The sequence below is a fragment of the Gopherus evgoodei genome, unplaced genomic scaffold, assembly GCF_007399415.2.
Source record: "Gopherus evgoodei ecotype Sinaloan lineage unplaced genomic scaffold, rGopEvg1_v1.p scaffold_35_arrow_ctg1, whole genome shotgun sequence".
NCBI classification, from domain to species: domain Eukaryota; kingdom Metazoa; phylum Chordata; order Testudines; family Testudinidae; genus Gopherus; species Gopherus evgoodei.
Window position 1 is genome coordinate 4,769,161 of NW_022060027.1, and position 19,655 is coordinate 4,788,815.

At 61.3% G+C, this 19,655-nt stretch overlaps 1 protein-coding gene and 1 long non-coding RNA gene across 5 annotated transcripts; one reads left to right on the forward strand and one right to left on the reverse strand.

Moving 5' to 3' along the window:
* The first annotated feature begins 705 nt into the window (after positions 1-705).
* Positions 706-11,680, forward strand: DNAAF3 (dynein axonemal assembly factor 3). 4 transcript variants are annotated; one of them, XM_030544840.1, is made up of 12 exons: positions 706-766; positions 2,628-2,708; positions 3,548-3,690; positions 5,570-5,663; positions 5,865-6,022; positions 8,423-8,599; positions 8,872-8,994; positions 9,328-9,450; positions 10,046-10,208; positions 10,538-10,652; positions 11,214-11,288; positions 11,385-11,680. In XM_030544840.1, exons 2-12 carry the CDS (start codon positions 2,630-2,632, stop codon positions 11,653-11,655), a joined length of 1,521 nt encoding a protein of 506 aa, XP_030400700.1. In that variant the 5' UTR covers positions 706-766; positions 2,628-2,629; the 3' UTR covers positions 11,656-11,680. The 4 variants fall into 4 exon arrangements, with proteins under 4 accessions (XP_030400700.1, XP_030400701.1, XP_030400702.1 ...); XM_030544841.1 differs by having other exon boundaries at positions 756-775; XM_030544842.1 differs by lacking the exon at positions 706-766 and having other exon boundaries at positions 2,626-2,736.
* Positions 5,316-6,021, reverse strand: LOC115641664. The gene is made up of 2 exons (XR_003998098.1): positions 5,930-6,021; positions 5,316-5,656 (listed from the first exon to the last, which is right to left on the reverse strand). It is a non-coding gene; the product is annotated as an uncharacterized LOC115641664 (long non-coding RNA).
* Positions 11,681-19,655: the final 7,975 nt, after the last annotated feature.

Consider the following 19,655-nt stretch of genomic DNA (forward strand, 5'->3'; position numbering starts at 1 on the left):
GATAGATGGGGTAGATGGGGGATGTATGAGGATAGAGGGGGTGGATGGGGATAGATAGATGGGGGGTGGATGGGGTAGATAGATGGGGTAGATGGGGGATGTATGAGGATAGAGGGGGTGGATGGGGATAGATAGATGGGGGGTGGATGGGGTAGATAGATGGGGTAGATGGGGGATGTATGAGGATAGAGGGGGTGGATGGGGATAGATAGATGGGGGGTGGATGGGGTAGATAGATGGGGTAGATGGGGGATGTATGAGGATAGAGGGGGTGGATGGGGATAGATAGATGGGGGGTGGATGGGGATGGACAGACAGATGACAGGGGGGTTAAGGGGGAGGGATGGACAGTGGAGTGGGTGGGGGAAGGGGTCAGACATGGGGCTGGGTTGGGGGAGGGGAGGGGAGGGGACCGGACAGAGGAGGGATGGGGGGGGGAGGGCTCAGCCCCATGGCGAGGTTCGGGCTGTGGCGCACGGGGCGGGGCGGGGCTCCCGAGGGGCGGGGTCTCCGAGGGGAGAAGGGGCGGGGCTCCCGAGGGGCGGGGTCTCCGGGGCAGAAGGGGGCGGGGTGTGGCCCTGGGTGTGGGCGGAGGCTCCAGGGAGCGGAGGCCCCGTTTCCAGGGCGACCGCGTCCCGCGTCGCAACCGAGCTGCCGGTCCCGGCCGAGCCGCGCTGCCGTGGGTGGGACCCGGGGCCCGGCCCCGCAGCCCATTGGCCCGGAGCCCTGTCCGTCAAGGGGGGCGAGGCCCGCGCGAGGCAGCGAGGCAGGCTGAGTGCGCGGGCCGGGGGTCAGTGGGGTGCAGGGTAAGTGGGGGTAGGGGCAGTGTGGGGGCGGCAGGGTAAGGGGGTGGGGGCAGTGTGGGGCCGGCAGGGTAAGTGGGGGTGGGGGCAGTGTGGAGGTGGCAGGGTAAGGGGGGGTGGGGGCAGTGTGGGGGTGGCAGGGTAAGTGGGGGTAGGGGCAGTGTGGGGGTGGCAGGGTAAGTGGGGGTAGGGGCAGTGTGGGGGTGGCAGGGTAAGGGGGGGGTGGGGGCAGTGTGGGGGTGGCAGGGTAAGGGGGTGGGGGCAGTGTGGGGGTGGCAGGGTAAGTGGGGGTAGGGGCAGTGTGGGGGCGGCAGGGTAAGGGGGGGTGGGGGCAGTGTGGGGGTGGCAGGGTAAGGGGGTGGGGGCAGTGTGGGGGCGGCAGGGTAAGTGGGGGTAGGGGCAGTGTGGGGGCGGCAGGGTACGGGGGTGGGGCAGTGTGGGGGCGGCAGGGTAAGTGGGGGTAGGGGCAGTGTGGGGGCGGCAGGGTACGGGGGTGGGGCAGTGTGGGGACGGCAGGGTAAGGGGGTGGGGGCAGTGTGGAGGTGGCAGGGTAAGTGGGGGTAGGGGCAGTGTGGGGGCGGCAGGGTAAGGGGGTGGGGGCAGTGTGGAGGTGGCAGGGTAAGTGGGGGTAGGGGCAGTGTGGGGGCGGCAGGGTAAGGGGGTGGGGGCAGTGTGGCAGTGGCAGGGTAAGTGGGGGTGGGGGCAGTGTGGGGGCGGCAGGGTAAGTGGGGGTGGGGGCAGTGTGGGGGCGGCAGGGTAAGTGGAGGTGGAGGGCAGTGTGGGGGTGGCAGGGTAAGTGGGGGCGGGGGCACTGTGGGGGTGGCAGGATAAGTGGGGGTGGAGGGCAGTGTGGGAGTGGCAGGGTAAGTGGGGGTGGCAGGGTAAGGGGGTGGGGGCAGTGTGGGGCCGGCAGGGTAAGTGGGGGTGGGGGCAGTGTGGAGGTGGCAGGGTAAGTGGGGGTAGGGGCAGTGTGGGGGCGGCAGGGTACGGGGGTGGGGCAGTGTGGGGACGGCAGGGTAAGGGGGTGGGGGCAGTGTGGGAGTGGCAGGGTAAGTGGGGGTGGCAGGGTAAGGGGGTGGGGGCAGTGTGGGAGTGGCAGGGTAAGTGGGGGTGGCAGGGTAAGGGGGTGGGGGCAGTGTGGGGCCGGCAGGGTAAGTGGGGGTGGGGGCAGTGTGGAGGTGGCAGGGTAAGTGGGGGTAGGGGCAGTGTGGGGGCGGCAGGGTACGGGGGTGGGGCAGTGTGGGGACGGCAGGGTAAGGGGGTGGGGGCAGTGTGGAGGTGGCAGGGTAAGTGGGGGTAGGGGCAGTGTGGGGGCGGCAGGGTAAGGGGGTGGGGGCAGTGTGGAGGTGGCAGGGTAAGTGGGGGTAGGGGCAGTGTGGGGGCGGCAGGATAAGTGGGGGTGGAGGGCAGTGTGGGGGTGGCAGGGTAAGTGGGGGCGGGGGCACTGTGGGGGTGGCAGGATAAGTGGGGGTGGAGGGCAGTGTGGGGGTGGCAGGGTAAGTGGGGGCGTGGAGAATAGATGGGAGGGGGTCAGTGGGGCGCAGGTGATCCCTGGGGCGGGGGCAGGAGGTGCCGGGGGTCAGGGGAGTGGAGAGCACCCGGCGGGAACTCAGAGTGGCAGAGGGGAGATGGCCAGTGGGGGAGGAGGAGAGATGGGGCAGTGGCGGGGGAGGTAGGTGGTCACTGGGGAGGGAAAGAGACGAGGGAAGTGGGGGGCCAGGCATTGGCTGCGGCGGCGGTAGGAAGGTTGAGAAGGGGCGGCCCCCTGGCCCTGGCGGCCCCAGCCCCACACCCACACGGGGGGCCTGTGTCTTTGTTTTCCAGCCATGACTACAGGAGCCGGCAGCAGCTTCGGCACCACCTGCTGGTGGGGCTTCTCCCCCGCGCTCGACCTGCAGAGGGAATGTGGGTCCCCCTCGTCACCTGCGTTATGGTAGCACTTGGAAGCCCCACTTACGGACCAGCCCCCCATGGCGCTAGGCGCTGTACAGACCCAGCGCAAGGAAAACCCCTGCCCCAAAGAACTGACAAGCCAGCTCTTGTCCCCTCCCCGTCTTAGGAGTCTGGGGGGGCAGCTTGGGCCCCTCCAGTCTATTCCTCCCGGACCCTTGTAGGGCAGAGTCAGGATCACGCCACCCCCCCCCCCCGCGTCTGATTGCACCATCTCACGGGGTGGAATCATCCCTTTAAGCGTATTTCAAAATCTAATCCCTCTGGGACATGTGGCATCCTGGTTTTAAATGGGGTGGGGTGAGGCTGGTTATATGGGGACCCCTTGTCTGGTGCTGTGACGTGGCCCCTCTGGGGTGGAGCGCGGGGGCTGGTTATACGGGGACCCCATGCCTGGCACTGAGACACAGCCCCTGTGGGGTGAGGAGTAGGTGCTGGTTATTTAGGGACCCCTTGCCTGGAGCTGAGATGCAGCCCCTCTGGGGTAGGGCGTGGGGGCTGGTTATATGAGACCTCTCACCCGGTGCTGAGACGCGGCCCCTCTGGGGTGGAGCACGGGGGCTGGTTATACGGGACCCCCCGCCCGGCACTGAGATGTGGCCCCTCTGGGGTGGAGCGCGGGGGCTGATTATATGGGATCCCTCGCCTGGCACTGAGATGCGGCCCCTCTGGGGTGGGGCTCGGCGGCTGGTTATACGGGACCCCCGCCCGGCACTGAGATGCGGCCCCTCTGGGGTGGGTCGCGGAGGCTGACTGTACAGGCCCGAGATGCACCCATTCTGTTTTCCCTGCAGGTCTGGAGAGCTCCATGGCCCATCTGTGCCTGTCACAGGACGACCTGCCCGAGCTCAATATCCTGCTGGTGGGCTCCGTCGACGGCCGGCACGTCCTCCGGACCATGAGTCAAGCCCACCGCTGGCCGCAGAGGAGGATCAATGTAGGTGTCTCCCCTCCCCAGCTCCCCTCCCTCTCACCTGGCCCAGAAGTGGAGTGGAGTGACCAGAGCGCAGGAGTGAGCAGTCTCTGGAGCTGGGTTCTCTCCCCGGCTCTGGGAGGGGAGTGGTGTCTAGTGGTTGGAGGAGGGGCCTTGGACCCAGAACTCCTGGGTTCTCTCCCCGGCTCTGGGAGGGGAATGGGGTCTAGTGATTAGGGCAGCAGAGATCTGGGGGCCAGATCTCTTGGGTTCTATCCTGGCTCTGAGAGGGGAGCGGGGTCTAGTGGCTAGAGCAGGGGGGGCTGGGAGCCAGGACTCCTGGGTTCTCTCCCCAGCTCTGAGAGGGGAGTGGGGTCTAGTGGCTAGAGCAGGGGGGGGCTGGGAGCCAGGACTCCTGGGTTCTATCCCCAGCTATGCCCCATTGTCAAGCCTGCCCCGCATTTGGGAAGGGCTTGGGGATCCCCAGTGCAGGTGCCCGAGCCCAGCTGCGTTGCCGGGGTCGGCAGAGGCTGCAGCGACAGCTCTGCCAGTGAGGGCCGTGGTGGCACCTGCCCGCGGGCCATTTCTGAGCTGGTGTCAGGACTTATCAGGCTGACGGGCGAGACGGGGACGGTTTATTCTGTGGGGCATCCGGAGGCTGGCGGTACGTGTGGCACGGGGTGGGCGGGGGGAGAGTGAGCGTGGGGAGAGGTCCGTTCTGGCTGCCAGGCCCCCTCCCGCAGCCCCCTCAGTGCCTCTTATGTAAACACCCCCCAGGACTCCCCTCTGTGCCAGAGGATCTCCCCGCCACTCGCTGTGCCCCCCTACGAATCGCCTGGGCCCCAGGCTGGCAGAGGGACGTGGGGGGCATGGGGCTTCAGTACCCACAGGGTTATTCCAAGGGGAGAGAGGGTACAGAAGGGAAGCGTGAGGAGAAATCTTGGGGGTTCTGCAATTACAACTGACCCATGGTACCCCTGCTGGGAGAGGTGGGGCTGGAGTAGGCAGGAGCTCCCCCCCACAGCTGGCACTCCTGCCCCCACACCCCACAGCGCCCCCTGCTGGGAGACATGGGGCTGGGGTCGCTGGGAGCCCCCCCCCCAGCCGGCACTCCTGCCCTGCTCCCCCACAGCGCCCCCTGCTGGGAGACATGGGGCTGGGGTCGCTGGGAGCCACCCCCACAGCCGGCGCTCCTGCCCTGCTCCCCCACAGCGCCCCCTGTTGGGAGACATGGGGCTGGGGTCGTTGGGAGCACCCCCCAGCCTGTGCTCCTGCCCTGCTCCCCCACAGCGCCCCCTGCTGGGAGACATGGGGCTGGGGTCGCTGGGAGCCACCCCCACAGCCGACGCTCCTGCCCTGCTCCCCCACAGCGCCCCCTGTTGGGAGACATGGGGCTGGGGTCGTCGGGAGCACCCCCCAGCCTGTGCTCCTGCCCTGCTCCCCCACAGCGCCCCCTGCTGGGAGACATGGGGCTGGGGTCGCTGGGAGCCACCCCCACAGCCGGCACTTCTGCCCTGCTCCCCCACAGCGCCCCCTGCTGGGAGACATGGGGCTGGGGTCGCTGGCAGTTCCCGGTTTCACAAGCCAAGCTCTTCATTGCAGCAAGAGGGACAGTCTGGCCTAGTGGGTTTCATAAGCAAAGTCAGGGCTGTAAGGTAGAAATGTTTATGTCAGGGGGATCTCAAAGCTCCCCTCCGGCTTTTCATTGTCTATGGAAGGTTCCCTCACGTGGCGCTGGGCTGCGGCCCCTCTGGGGTGGATCAGGGGGGCTGGGTATACGGGGACCCCTCACCTGGCGTGGAGACATGGCCCCTCTGGGACGGGGGAACCTATAACGCCTGCCCCTGTACGGATGTCGACTTTTCCCAGGGCTTCTCAGCTTGTTTTCCTTCCCTCTTCTCAGTTCTACATCGTGGAGAATAACCTTGAGGTGCTGGGCCGGCAGCTGCTTTTCCTCAGCCTCGCCCTGGAGTCTCCAGAGAAAATGGGTCTGCAAGGTAAAGGTCATGAAATCCCCGGCTCTGACCACTAGACCCCGCTCCCCACCCAGAGCGGGGCTAGAACCCAGGAGTCCTGGCTACTGGCCTCCCCTGCTCTAACCAGAGCGGGGCTGGAACCCAGGAGTCCGGGCTCCCAGTACCGAGGACGGAGGTGGGGAGACAGTGTCTGATGGCAGCACTCGCCTCTCCACTCCGCAGAGAAGAGTGAGATGTTCCTGGAGCTGCTGGGGAACAGCCTGATCCGCAGCCCGACAGCCGCCTACCTGCAGGAGAAATCGGACCTGTTCATCCGTTACGTCACCGATCCGGACTTCCAGCAGCGCCACCTGGGGGCCGTGGACCTGTCGGCCCTGAAGGTGGGTCCCTGGCCCTTCCCACCACGGCCACCGGCCTTCCCGTGCAGCGGGGCTGACCCTTGCAGCGCTCTGGCCCCACCTCTAGTCGTTAGAGCGAGCCTGGCACTCGGGCTGCTGGGAAATAAAATGCCACCACCATGCCTTGTGGGAGCTGTATTCATGTGCCTTATGCTCCCATTATCCTCTGTGGGCCAGGCTCCTGCACTGGACTACATCTCCCAAGATGCACCACGATCTCACTTGGTAGGGCAGGCACATCATGGCAGTGATGTGGCTGCACTGCATCATGGGAGTTGTAGTCCTATATACATGAAATCATCCCTGATAATGTTTGCAGAGGAGACGAACTGCGGGGGGGAGGGAATAAAGAAGAGGCCAGGTCAGGGCCATGTGGCCATGGGGGTTGCTGGGGAAGCTGGGCGCCAGCCACCAGCCTGTGCTTTCCTACTGCGACATGTCAGCGTGTCCGTCCAGGACCAGAGAACACCGGCCGCATGCACAGGCTGCGGGTCGCCCTCCTGGGCCGCCAGGACTCTGGGAAAGATTTGGGGTTGTGGTGGAGAATCAGCCACACTTGAGCTCCCCAGTCGGCCCTGGGGCCAAAGGGCTAACGGGCTCCTGGGATGCATCAACCAGGGATCTGCGAGTGGAAGCAGAGAGGTTGTCTGGCCTCTGGATCTGGCCCTGGGGCGATGCTGCGGGAATTCTGTGCCCAGTTCTGGGGCCTGCAGTTCCAGGAGGAGGTGGCAAAATGACAGAGGGGCTGGAGAAGAGCCATGGAGATGATTGAAGGGTTAGAAAAACCTGCCGGAGGGTGAGAGACATCAGGAGCTCCAGCCGTGTTGCTGAGCACAGAGGCAGTTCAGGGGGGACTCGATCCCCAGGTCTAGGGACCGACGCGGGGAACAAATATTTAATAACGGGCTTCTCAGTCGAGCAGAGGAATGTCTAAAACGATCCATGGGCTGGAAGGTGAAGCTAGATACGTTCAGGCGAGCGTACTTTTTAATGGTGAGAGTAATTAACCATTAAACGGATTTACTAAGAATCGTGGTAGATTTTCTGTCACTGACAACTTTAAATCCAGCTTGACTGTCGCTGAGAAAGCTCTGCCCTGGGATTTATCATGGGGCTGGTCTCTGGCCTGGTCTATACAGGGGTTCAGACTAGGCTCCACTGTCCCCTCTGGCCTTGGAGTCTATGCGTCGATGGTCTGGTCAGGGAACCTGGCTGCTCCCAGATGCATGCTGCTCCTACCCAGAGAAGAGACCACGGTGCATCCTGGGAGATGTAGTCCAATCTATGAGCCTGGGACTGGAGCATGAGGTACCCCAACTACATCTCCCATGACACACTGCTGCCATAGTACCGCCATGTGACAGATCTCTGTTACCTAGAGGAGAGACTGGTGCATCCTGGGGGACGTAGTCTAACTAGAGAGACTGGCGTATTAGAGGAGAATGGCACTCTGAGGCACCAGAGCTACATCTCCCATGATGCACCAGTGCTGCAGGTAGGCCATAATGCACACCTCTTCTACCTAGAGGTGGTACCATGAGGCATCCTGGGAGATGTAGTCCAACAAGGGAGGTCATCTCATGGAAGGCCCCTGAACTACAACCCCCATGATGCATTGCTTCCCCTACCTCAAAGCAGTACCGTGGTGCATCCTGGGAGATGTAGCCAACCTTGCAGTCTGAGCCATACAGGAGAGCAGGAGATACTTGAACTACATTTCCCATGCCGCATTGGAAACTCACATTTTTGGGGCAAGGAGGAGGCCTCCACTTTCTGCTTCTCTCCCCCCCCCCCCACCGCCCTCATGCTTGGATTGAGGATCCTGAGGCTGCGACAGCTCCTGGCCTGAGACAGCTCAGACATGAGGCCCCTCATGTGTCAGTCTCCAGAGCTTGTGGGTTCAGTCCCCCGCCGACCCACATGGGGTCAGGCTCTGCACAGAGACACCCAGAGAACAAAGAGAAGGGCTGAGAGATGCAGAGGGTAGGGGTGGTGGTGAGGGATTGGGAGCAGCGTGAGCCCCCCACCCCGCAGAGGTGGCACTGCACCAGTCACAGCAGTGGGCCCGTGTACATTGGTTATCCTGCCTCCCACCAGCCCAGCTCAGCCCAGGGACTCCAGTATCCCCATGTCCTGTGGCAGTGGGTCAGACCTAGGAAGGACTGTGAGCTAATGGCTAGAGTGGGGGGTTGAGAGCCAGGACTCCTGGGTTCTGTCCCTGCCTGAGTCACTCTGTGAGTTTAGTGGCATTTTGCAGGCCCGCTTTGTGCCTCCGTTTCCCCACTGCAGCGTGAGGGTGACGACCCAGGCTGCGGGGCGGCTCTTGGGGGGGGAGGGGAATCTCTCTCCGCCTACCCTCCCGTTGCTGTCTTTGTCCAACAGTTCAAGGAGCGGGATCAGCTGGAGAGCATCTTCCGCTTCTGGCGGAACCCGGACCCGCAGGCCTTCCCGATCGCCCGGCTCTGGGACCTGCGGGTCCGGCAGTACCTGGGCACCCGTTACGATGCCCGCCGCGGCATGTGCGACTGGGACCTCACCATGAAGCTGCACGAACGTGGGGTGAGCCCTGGGAGCCCATGGAGCTGCGGGCACAGCTGGAGGAGCAGCGGGGGACGCGAGCTTCCTGCTGGGTTCGGCCCTAGGGGGCGCTGGGCTTCAGGGGGCTCAGCAGGGGGCACTCTCCCCTGGTATTCAGGGCTGGGCCCATGCCCCAGGGCGGTGCCAGGGGGCACTGACCCAGCGGGGTTCCGGAGTGGCTATGGGAGGGCCTGTCTAGCAGCCTCCAGCAGGCGATTCTCACCAATCTTTCCCCCCCACCCCACTCCTTGCAGGCCAGAACGATCGGCGGGCGGGAGTTCTCCCGGTGGCGGGACACGGGGGTGGCCTTTGAGCTGCGGGAGGGCGTCTACCACGTCCCCAACAAAACCTTGGCCTCCGGGAGGCTCCTGAGACACGTGAGCAGCAGGGCGGCCGTGGGGGGATCCCCAAGGGGGGGGCTGGAGCCTGAGGGCGAAGAGGGGCAGGGGAGGCCAGAGAAGAGAAGCTTCCGTGACCTGAGAGGGAGGGTGAAGATTGTTTTAGTGGGGAGAGCCGGAGAGAGCCTGGGCCAGGAGGGCTGGAAGGGAGCGGAGGTCACAACTGGGGGAGTTGGAGGGGGGTTGCCGTAGGCCGGGGGGATGATGGGGGAGGGTCTCAGATGGGGGGCTGAAGGGGGCTGCCATACTCCCAGAAGGGGCTCGGGGGATCTGTCTCCCCAGGTGGGTAACACCCTGTCTCCCCCTGCCCAGAAGGGGGAGCTGGTGCCTGCCCGGGGGTACTGGGGCGACATCGGCACGGGGCCGTTCCTCCCCTTCGGGATCGAGTCCGAGGAACCGAGTCTACTGAAAACCATCAATGGGATCCCCGCCAAGGTAGGGGTCGCCTTGTGCGGGGCAGGGCCATCGAGGAGAGGGATGATCCGGAGGGGGGAAAGAATTGTAGAGCCCTGATCCCTGGGTGGGGGCGGGAGGAGAATCGGGGAGCCCTGATCCTGGAGGGGGGAAGAATCAGGGAGCCCTGATCCTGGGGGGGGAGAACTGGGGAGCCCTGATCTCAGGAGAGGGAGAGAGAATCGGGAACCCCCGATCCTGGAGGGGAAGGGGGAGAGAATAGGGGAGCTCCGATCCCGGAGGGGGCGGGGGGAGAATCAGGGAGCCAATCCCAGGAGGGGGAGAGAGAATCGGGAGCGCCGATCCTGGGGGTGGGGAGAGAATCGGGGCGCTCTGATCTTGGGGTAGAGAAAGAATTGAGGAGCCCTGATCTGGGGAGCAGCGGGGGGAGAATCGGAGAGCCCTGATCCCGGGAGGGGAAAGAATCGGGGAGCCCCGATCCCGGGGGGTGGGGGGAGAATTGGGGAGCACCAATCCTGGGGTGGGGGGGCAGGAGCGAATCGGGGACCCTGATCTGGGGGGGATGGGGCAGGATTTGGGGGATCCCTCCTCACCTCTCTCCCCTCTGTGTTGCCAGAGTGCCCAGGAGATCTCCTTGTACAATGTCACGTCCCTGTTCCACGAACTGGCAGCCCGGGCCCCCTTCCCTCCCCCGCCGCCCATCCCAGAGGGGGCCAGTGGGGCTGCCCTGGCCCAGGAGAGCCCCGCCCCGAATCCAGATCCGGACCTGCAGGATCATAGTGAGTCCTTGTGCCAGGGGAGGGGGGAGTGTTGGGGTGAGGGTGGGGGGATTCCACTCCCGGCTCCGTGTGTCTGTCCTGCAGCCCCGGGGTCCGTCACACTGATATTGACACCCTCCAGTCTCGCAGCTCCCTGCAGCGCTGGGGCTCCCGGCCCTTCCCTCGTGGGGAGCGGACCCTCAGCCTCACAGCCTGTCCCCTCACAGCCCCCCCAGTACTAGGGGTCCCTCGCAGTCCAGCCCTGGAACCCCACAGATGTGGGGGATTCACTTCCTCCTGGGTCCTAGCCCCATGCTGATCAGTGTCAGTTTCCCCCCACCCCACCCCAGAGGCTGCCTGCCCCGAGCATGTCCGGATTCACTTCCTGCCGCTCGGCTGCACAGCTCGGCTGCCCTGCAAGAGCCAGTATCACCAGCACTTCCACCTGCTCTTCTTCTCCTGCAGGTAGGGGGCGGCCAGCCGGACGCCGGGGTTCAGCCTGGCTCGGGGCGTGGGGTCTGGTGGTTAGAGCAGGGAGGGGGGCGGCCAGCCGGACGCAGGGGTTCGGCCTGGCTCGGGGCTGGGTGGGATCTGGTGGTTAGAGCAGGGAGGGGAGCGGCCAGCCGGCCGCCGGGGTTCGGCGTGGTTCGGGGGACAGGATCTGGTGGTTAGAGCTGGTAGGGGGGCTGCCAGCTGGATGTCGGGGTTCGGCCTGGCTCGGGGCGTGGGGTCTGGTGGTTAGAGCAGGGAGGGGGGCGGCCAGTCGGACGCCGGGGTTCTGCCTGGCTCGGGGGGGTGAGGTCTGGTGGGAGGGGAGCTGGGAGCCAGGATGCTGGAGTTCTGCCTGGCTCTGGGCAGGGAGGGGAGTCTGGTGGTTAGAGCTGGGGGGCCACTGGGAGCCCAGACACCTGGGTCCCATCCCTGGCTCATGGGAGGGAGAGAAGGCCCCTGACCCAACTGCCTTCCCCAACCCTTCCAGCCGTTGCCCGGCCTCATGACGTCCCCGTCCCCCCCCCCGTCTTTCAGCATGGTCCACGCCCTGACCCCGGAGTTGCAGCTGGTATCTGCCCCCAGGGCTACGCTGATCACTGAGCTGACCAGGTAAGTGCCAGTGTGGGGGCCGTGCTGTGGGGCAGATCCAGCCCCCCCTCCCCTCCAGCCCCTCTTTTAACCCCACCCCTGCTGTTTTCCCCACAGCTTCCTGCCCGACGTGCGCAAGGAGCAGGTGGACGCCTTCCTCGCCCGGGTGACAGCCATGGCCGCAGGAGCCGGCTTCACGCCATGCGGGACACCCGAGGGACAGAACCAGGCCTGGGCCCGCTTCCAGCGCCAGGAGGAGGGGCCCGGGGACCCGCTTCGCCCCCTCCTGGCTCCCAATGTGCCCCCAGAAGATGGACGCCCCACACACGCACCCCCTCCTGTCTGCCCATGGCCCAGCTCTATGGGTGGAGATGTTAATGACGTTTGACTGGAAATAAACCCCCCCCCCCTCACCCCGGAATCGTGGCTGCTTGGGTGGTTTGTTCTGCTGCAGGGAGCAGGCCGGGGGTTCAGTAGGGAGTGTGGATCAGTGGGGGGGCACTGGGCTGGGGGAGTCAATAAGGGGAAGAGGTCAGTGGGGGGCACTGGGCTGCAGGGACTGGGCAGGGGGTCAGTGAGGGGTGGGGGTCAGTGGGGGGCACTAGGGTGCAGGGACTGGGCCAGGGGGGGTCAGTGAGGGGTGGGGGTCAGCGGGGGGCACTGGGTTGCAGGGACTGGGCTAGGGGGGGTCAGTGAGGGGGCAGGAGTCAGTGGGGGGCACTGGGCTGCAGGGACTGGGCAGGGGGTCAGTGAGGGGTGGGGGTCAGTGGGGGGCACTGGGCTGCAGGGACTGGGCAGGGGGTCAGTGAGGGGTGGGGGTCAGTGGGGGGCACTGGGTTGCAGGGACTGGGCCAGGGGGGGTCAGTGAGGGGTGGGGGGCAGTGGGAGGCACTGGGCTGCAGGGACTGGGCAGGGGGTCAGTGAGGGGTGGGGGGCACTGGGTTGCAGGGACTGGGCAGGGGGTCAGTGAGGGGGCAGGAGTCAGTGGGGGGCACTGGGTTGCAGGGACTGGGCAGGGGGTCAGTGAGGGGTGGGGGTCAGTGGGGGGCACTGGGTTGCAGGGACTGGGCAGGGGGTCAGTGAGGGGGCAGGAGTCAGTGGGGGGCACTGGGCTGCAGGGACTGGGGGGGTCAGTGAGGGGTGGGGGTCAGTGGGGGGCACTGGGCTGCAGGGACTGGGGGGGTCAGTGAGGGGTGGGGGTCAGTGGGGGGCACTGGGCTGCAGGGACTGGGCAGGGGGTCAGTGAGGGGTGAGGGTCAGTGGGGGGCACTGGGCTGCAGGGACTGGGCAGGGGGTCAGTGAGGGGTGGGGGTCAGTGGGGGGCACTGGGCTGCAGGGACTGGGGGGGTCAGTGAGGGGTGGGGGTCAGTGGGGGGCACTGGGCTGCAGGGACTGGGCAGGGGGTCAGTGAGGGGTGGGGGTCAGTGGGGGGCACTGGGCTGCAGGGACTGGGCAGGGGGTTAGTGAGGGGTGGGGGTCAGTGGGGGGCACTGGGCTGCAGGAACTGGGCAGGAGGTCAGTGAGGGGTGGAGGTCAGTGGGGGGCACTGGGCTGCAGGGACTGGGCAGGGGGTCAGTGAGGGGTGGGGGTCAGCGGGAGGCACTGGGCTGCAGGGACTGGGCAGGGGGTCAGTGAGGGGTGGGGGTCAGTGGGGGGCACGGCTGCAGGGACTGGGCAGGGGGTCAGTGAGGGGTGGGGGTCAGTGGGGGGCACTGGGCTGCAGGAACTGGGCAGGGGGTCAGTGAGGGGTGGGGTTTAGTGGGGGGCACTGGGCTGCAGGGACCGAGCCGAGGGGGGTCAGTGAGGGGCGGGGGTCAGTGGGAGGCACTGGGCTGCAGGGACTGGGCAGGGGGTCAGTGAGGGGTGGGGGTCAGTGGGGGGCACTGGGTTGCAGGGACTGGGCCAGGGGGGGTCAGTGAGGGATGGGAGTCAGTGGGGGGCACTGGGCTGCAGGGACTGGGCAGGGGGTCAGTGAGGGGTGGGGGTCAGTGGGGGGCACTGGGCTGCAGGGACTGGGCAGGGGGTTAGTGAGGGGTGGGGGTCAGTGGGGGGCACTGGGCTGCAGGAACTGGGCAGGGGGTCAGTGAGGGGTGGGGTTTAGTGGGGGGCACTGGGCTGCAGGGACCGGGCCGAGGGGGGTCAGTGAGGGGCGGGGGTCAGTGGTGAGCACTGGGCTGCAGGGACTGGGGGAGGGTCAGTGAGGGGCGGGGGTCACTGGGGGGGGCTGTGACATTCCCCTGGTGTTACCCGGCCGGTGATCTGCTCGGTCTCTCCAGTCCTCGACCCTGGGAGCCAGCCCCACCCTGCTCCGCTGGGAGACCCCCACCCCCAGGCTGGTCCCGCACGGCCCCTGGCGTGTGAGCGGCTCCCAGCTCCGGGAGTGAGCACTCTGGGCAGCCGCTGCTTGGACTGTGCAACCGAATGTCACCGGCCGATATCTCCGGTCCCAGACACCCCTGGGAACCTCCGTCCTGCAGTGCCCAGTTCTGCCGCTGGACACCGCAAGCTTATAGGAGTTCATCTATTTCACAAAGAAGCTGACACGTTCCAGGCTTGTTCTGCCAACGGGAGCCTCGGACGCGCCTCACACCAAACGCGCTGCTTCCGGGAGAAAAACCCAACAGATTGATTACCTAGAGCGATGGATTGAAGTGACTATAAGTCAAAGCACAACAAGTCGGATTTGCTCAAATGAAATAAAAGCGAAACGCCTTCTACGCTGATCGTAACACTTTCAGCACCCTTACAAAGGTAGATGCTTCTCCTGGATGCCCTTCAGCCAGACGCTCCCCTTCGATCAGCGCTTCAGTTGCTGGGTGGTGGTGTCTGGAGATGGAGGTGGAAGAGAGAGAGCAGGGAAAACGTCTCTCCCTTTGATCATGTCCTTTCTTCCCTCTTGGCTTTGCCACCCCCCACTTCAGAGTCAGGTGAGCGTTACCCCATCGCACTCCCACACTGACCAAACGACGGGGGTGTGACGAGGTGGGAACGTTCTTAATGTTTTCTCTGAATACTGGGTGGGTGCCTCGGTTTCCCCTATACAATTCTCAAGTATCTAAGTGGTGGGATAAGGGGGTGTGATTGTTGCAGAGCCCTAGGCAGGTGTGATGGTGTCTGCACAGAGAATGGCCCACACCCTGTCTCCTGGTGGCCTGGGCCCCTCCCCTGCACGGTGCCAACTGAAGGTGTTGGAGAACAAAGAGATCAGGTGGCCCCCTGGCCCGGGAAAGAGACAAAGGCCCGAGGAGGGGCTGGGGAGTTTCAGTATGAAGCTGGCTGGGGAGATGGGGGGAGTCCCAGGGCTGAGGTCTAAGCTCCCTGCCCCCTAAGATGGACCTGACTGAGGGGGTCTTGTTCTCTGTACCTACAAGCTCTGTTTTGGCCTGTGTTCCTCTCGTCTAATAAACCTTCTGTTTTACTGGCCGGCTGAGAGTCCCGGTGAATTGCAGGAAGTGGGGGGTGCAGGGCCCTGACTCCCCCACACACCGTGACAGGGGGTGACTCACTCAAGGGTCTAACACAGGGGTCGCTAACCACATACGGCTCCTCAAAAGTTAATAGGCGACTCCTTGTACAGGCACCGACTCCGGGACTGGAGCTACGGCCCCCAACTTTCCAATGTGCCGGGAGGTGCTCAGCGCTCAACTGCCGGCTCTGCCTCTCACTCCACCCCTTCCCTCCCCTGAGCTTGCCATGCCATGCGGGAGTAACTATGACTCTCTTCGGCTGCGTCGAAAGTTTAGTTACAGGGCCGTGGCTTTGAGACCTCAACCTCCCCGTGGTCCCTCTGGACAGCTCTTAGGTGACGAGTTGGCTAACTGAGGCTCAGCTGCTTCGCTGTCCCGACCCTATTGTTCTGGTTCACCGGCCAGACAGTAGAATTCATTGGTGGAAAACCGTAAAATGATGGCAGCACTAGCTGATGCTCGAACAAGCCCGTGTCGAAGGGCTAATTCGACGCAACTAAATAGAAAGATTGTACCTTGGGGCAGGTGCATCTTTCGATCCAGTGAGCCCCGGCTCCATATCGAGTGGCAACACAAACTGAAAGTGAGGCATCAGAGGTCCAGCATGCCTCACAGACAAATACGACCATAAATGAGGTACATCTTCTATCACGTACCTCACAAGACAATGTTAAGAAAGTTGCTTTTGAATGGCAGACAATTACACAAATGAAACAAAAGATTTGTCCAATTCCTACATTCGAATATATGAACAGTGCATTCATAGAGAGTGCTGAAGCCATCTGTCTGGCAAGCCCTGACCTTGTAAATATCTTTGGTGACGAGGAATTGGACTCTGAGGGTTCGAGGGAGGGGACAAATGAAGTCCATAAAATTCCTATTCTGGAAGAGCCTGATGCTGAAGAAGCGGTGAGAACAACTACACCTCTACCCCGTTATAACGGCACCCGATATAACACAAATTCGGATATAATGCGGTAAAGCAGCGCTCCGGGAGGGCGGGACTGCATGCTCCGATGGATCAAATCAAGTTCGATATAACGCGGTTTCACCTATAATGCGGTAAGATTTTTTTCAGAGTAGCAGCCGTGTTAGTCTGTATCCACAAAAAGGACAGGAGTACTTGTGGCACCACAGAGACTAACAAAATTATTTTTTGGCTCCCAAGGACAGCGTTATATCGAGGTAGAGGTGTGTAAATGGATCACAAGGAAAAACTATAATACAACTACCTAATGATAACCCTGCATGTCCCTTCTGTGGTGACCATGTCGGTAGACCAAGTGCTCTGAGTGTACATCTGAAACGAAATCACAGTGGAAGAGCCGTTGAGTTTCAGTGTTCCCTTTGTAACAAAATGGACTCAAAAGTACGTAGTATTCTCTGCCATATTCCTAAATGCAAAGGGAAACCAACTGAAGAAATAGTGGGTGACTGGACTTGTGAGATATGTGATTAACGATTTAACACCAAAAGGGGACTCTCACAATGTAAGAGAATGGCCCGTCTGACGGTATGAAACCAAGAGGACATTGAAGCCAGTCAGCCCAAAGAAAGATCGCAACGGGGGAAACATAAGAGTTGCTGGATGGTTGAAGAACAGCTCCTCGTTGATGTCAATCGTACATTTTGGGGCAAAAGGGCCATAAATATTTTGATCGCAGAACAAATTAAAAAAAAAAAAGCCAAACATATAAGCAACAAACGAGGAACATTAGGCCTTACTAAGAATGCCAAATTGATACGGTTGATCCAGAACCTATAGCAGAAGTATGCCATCTGGAAACAAAGATTCATAGTCCTGATATTGTTGTTGGGCTGAAGGACATATATCTACACAAAGTAAATGAAAATCTAGTTAAGCAGCATGAGACAAAATTTGATGTCGAAGTTATAAATGGCCGGAAATTCCAACATAAGATCCCTTGTTGGGTCGCCTGCTATTGATGTCCTCTACACCTTCCTGATCAGAGAAGAGATTGAAAACAATGGCCATAAATAACCTAAAGAAGTGGATGGAGAAAAGAGTGGCCTGCAAAAGTATGTGCAAGAACTATCCGCATCTGTTTGAGATCAACATACGTAAGCTCCCCTCCATTCTTCTCGATGCCACCGATCGTTTGGGATGCCAAGTTCCTCTTCCTGAAATCCTTGAAACGTGTAAGAACAAATGGGAACCTCAACCCCACTTTGAAGGATTGGGCCAATTTAAATTTCTTTCGACTGCTGATAATTCAGCCTTTGAAGTTTTAGTCTCGTCTAAAGAGCTAATGGAAAAATATAAAAGAGATGAATAAGAACTCAGCTCCGGGACCTGATGAGGTCAGCCTGGCAATGCTCTTGGGAAACTATTTAACACCTGGCTGATCACAGGCACAATTCCTAATGGTATAAGACGGCCGCTTTCTGTTGATTCCAAAGACATCAGATCCTGAAGACCTGAAAGATTTGGGGAATTGGAGACCGCTGGCCATCGGGTTGTCACGGACTCACAGATCGTGCCCACTCGTGGCCCCGTGCGGGGTGCCCCTTTCAGTGCAACAGCCCTTCTCGGGGGGCCACTCTCTCTAGGGATCAGGGCACTCCACCTCCTGGAGCCGCACCTCTCTGAGCCTTAGTCTCTCGCCGTGGGCCCCCTCAGGAAGTCCCCTCGCTCTGGACCCCCCCAGGCCTCCTCACCCCCTGAAGGGTAGCTTGGAGCGGCTCTCAGCCAGCATAAAACAGGAGGGTTTATTGAGAGTTGAACCCAGCACAGGAAACTCTCAGGGCCTCAGGCCTGGCCTCCCGGCCCCAAGCCCCCCATCTGTCCATTGTCTTCTCTCCAGGGAAACAGAGTCGTAAACAGGAAGGCCTGGGCCTCCTCTCCTCTCAGCCCTCCTCTGGCTGGAACCAGCTGGTCAGGTTACCAGGGTCCTCTCTTCACAGCTCATTGTCCTCCCACTGGCCAGAACCAGCTCTGTCTCCTGAGCCAGGTCTCCGGGTCACCAGGTCACCAGTCGTTGGGGTCTCCATCCTCCAGGCTATCGGCCGGGGTCCCAAGTTCCCTCTCCGGTCCTGTGTACCAACAAATTCCCTCTCCCCTCACCTCGTTAAACCAGTAACACCCGGGGATACTGAGTCCCACTCTCTCTGCATGCAACCCACTGGAAAACACGGAAAAACCAAGAAACCGCCCCCTGGGTCCATCACGCTTCGGCTTTTTTCGAGACTAATAACAAACCGACTCACTAACGTATGCCCAATAACCGCTCGACAAAGGGCATTTATTGCTGGCTGCTCAGAGAATCTTAAAATTCTCCATATAATATTCAATCAAGCAAGAAGTCGTTAGGTGTCGTCTTTGTTGATATTGCCAAGGCATTCGATACAGTATCGCATGATCATATCATGTGGGTACTAAGGGGAAGGGACTTGGACCAACATATTGTGGATATAGTTAGCGATTCATACAAGAACGTCCGCACACCTGTATAGAAGTTGGAGAGACGTCTACGTCGCCTATTGAAATAGAAGTTGGCGTGAAGCAAGGAGATCTCATGTCTCCACTGTTATTTAACCTGACGTTCGATCCTCTGCTTACAACATCAGAGAAGACTGGTATGGGATTTTCCTATGGGATAAAAGAATATCACTTGGCTTTGCTGACGATTTGGTCATGCTCAGTGATACCTGGGAGGATATGAATATGAACATCGAGATTTTAGAAAGCTTCTGCAGGCTAACTGGCCGGAAAGTACAAGCCAAACAGTGCTATGGGTTTTTCTTGAGCCCTACTCACGATTCATAGACCATAAACAATGGTGACGCCTGGAAGATAGATAAAGATGATTTGAATACGATTCTGCCTGGGGTGAATCTGAAAAATCTCTGGGACTCAAAGTCGATCCGTGGATTGGATTGGATTTTCTAACCCTTTGCTTTCTGAAAAGCTCGACATGTGGCTTGGAAGACTCAAAAAAGCTCCATTAAAACCTTCCCAGAAGTTAACGATGTTAAATATATATACAATACCCAGAATCATCTACCTGGCTGACCATACAGAGACTAGAAACACCTTGTTATCTTCAATAGATGATAACATTAGAAACACCGTGAAACAATGGCTTCGTCTCCCACCGGCTACGCGCCATGGCTTCGTCTCCCACCGGCTACGCGCCATGGCTTCGTCTCCCACCGGCTACGCGCCATGGCTTCGTCTCCCACCGGCTACGCACCATGGCTTCGTCTCCCACCGGCTACGCACCATGGCTTCGTCTCCTACCCGATACCTGCAATGGCTTCATCGTCCACGTGATACGTGCCTTGGCTTCATCTATGCTAGAACTAGAGGCGGGGGGTTAAGAATGACAAAACTCGCGAACCTTATCCCTTCAGTTCAAGCACAGGGACACACACAGAGAGAGCAGGGGGCACAGGGACACATAGTGACACACACAAACACACACAGGGAGACACAGACACAGCAGGGGACCCAGGGACACACACAGAGGGGCACACACACAAAGAGCAGGAGGTGCAGGGACACACATAGTGACACACGCAGGGGACACACGGACACAGAGCAGGAGGTGCAGGGACACAGTCACACACACACACACACAACAGGGGACACAGAGACATGCACACACACACAAACACAGGGACACACACACACAGAGCAGGAGGTGCAGGGACACACACACACACATGCATACACAGACCTGGATGCACAGGGACACACACAGTGACACGCACACAGAGACCTGGGCACACAGGGACACACATACTGACACACACACAACAGGAGGGGCAGGGATACACACACACGCACCTGGGCATACAGGGACACAGACAGTGACGCACACCCACAGTGACACACACACACCAGGGGCAGCAGAGACACACACACAATCACACACACACAGAGACCTGGATGCACAGG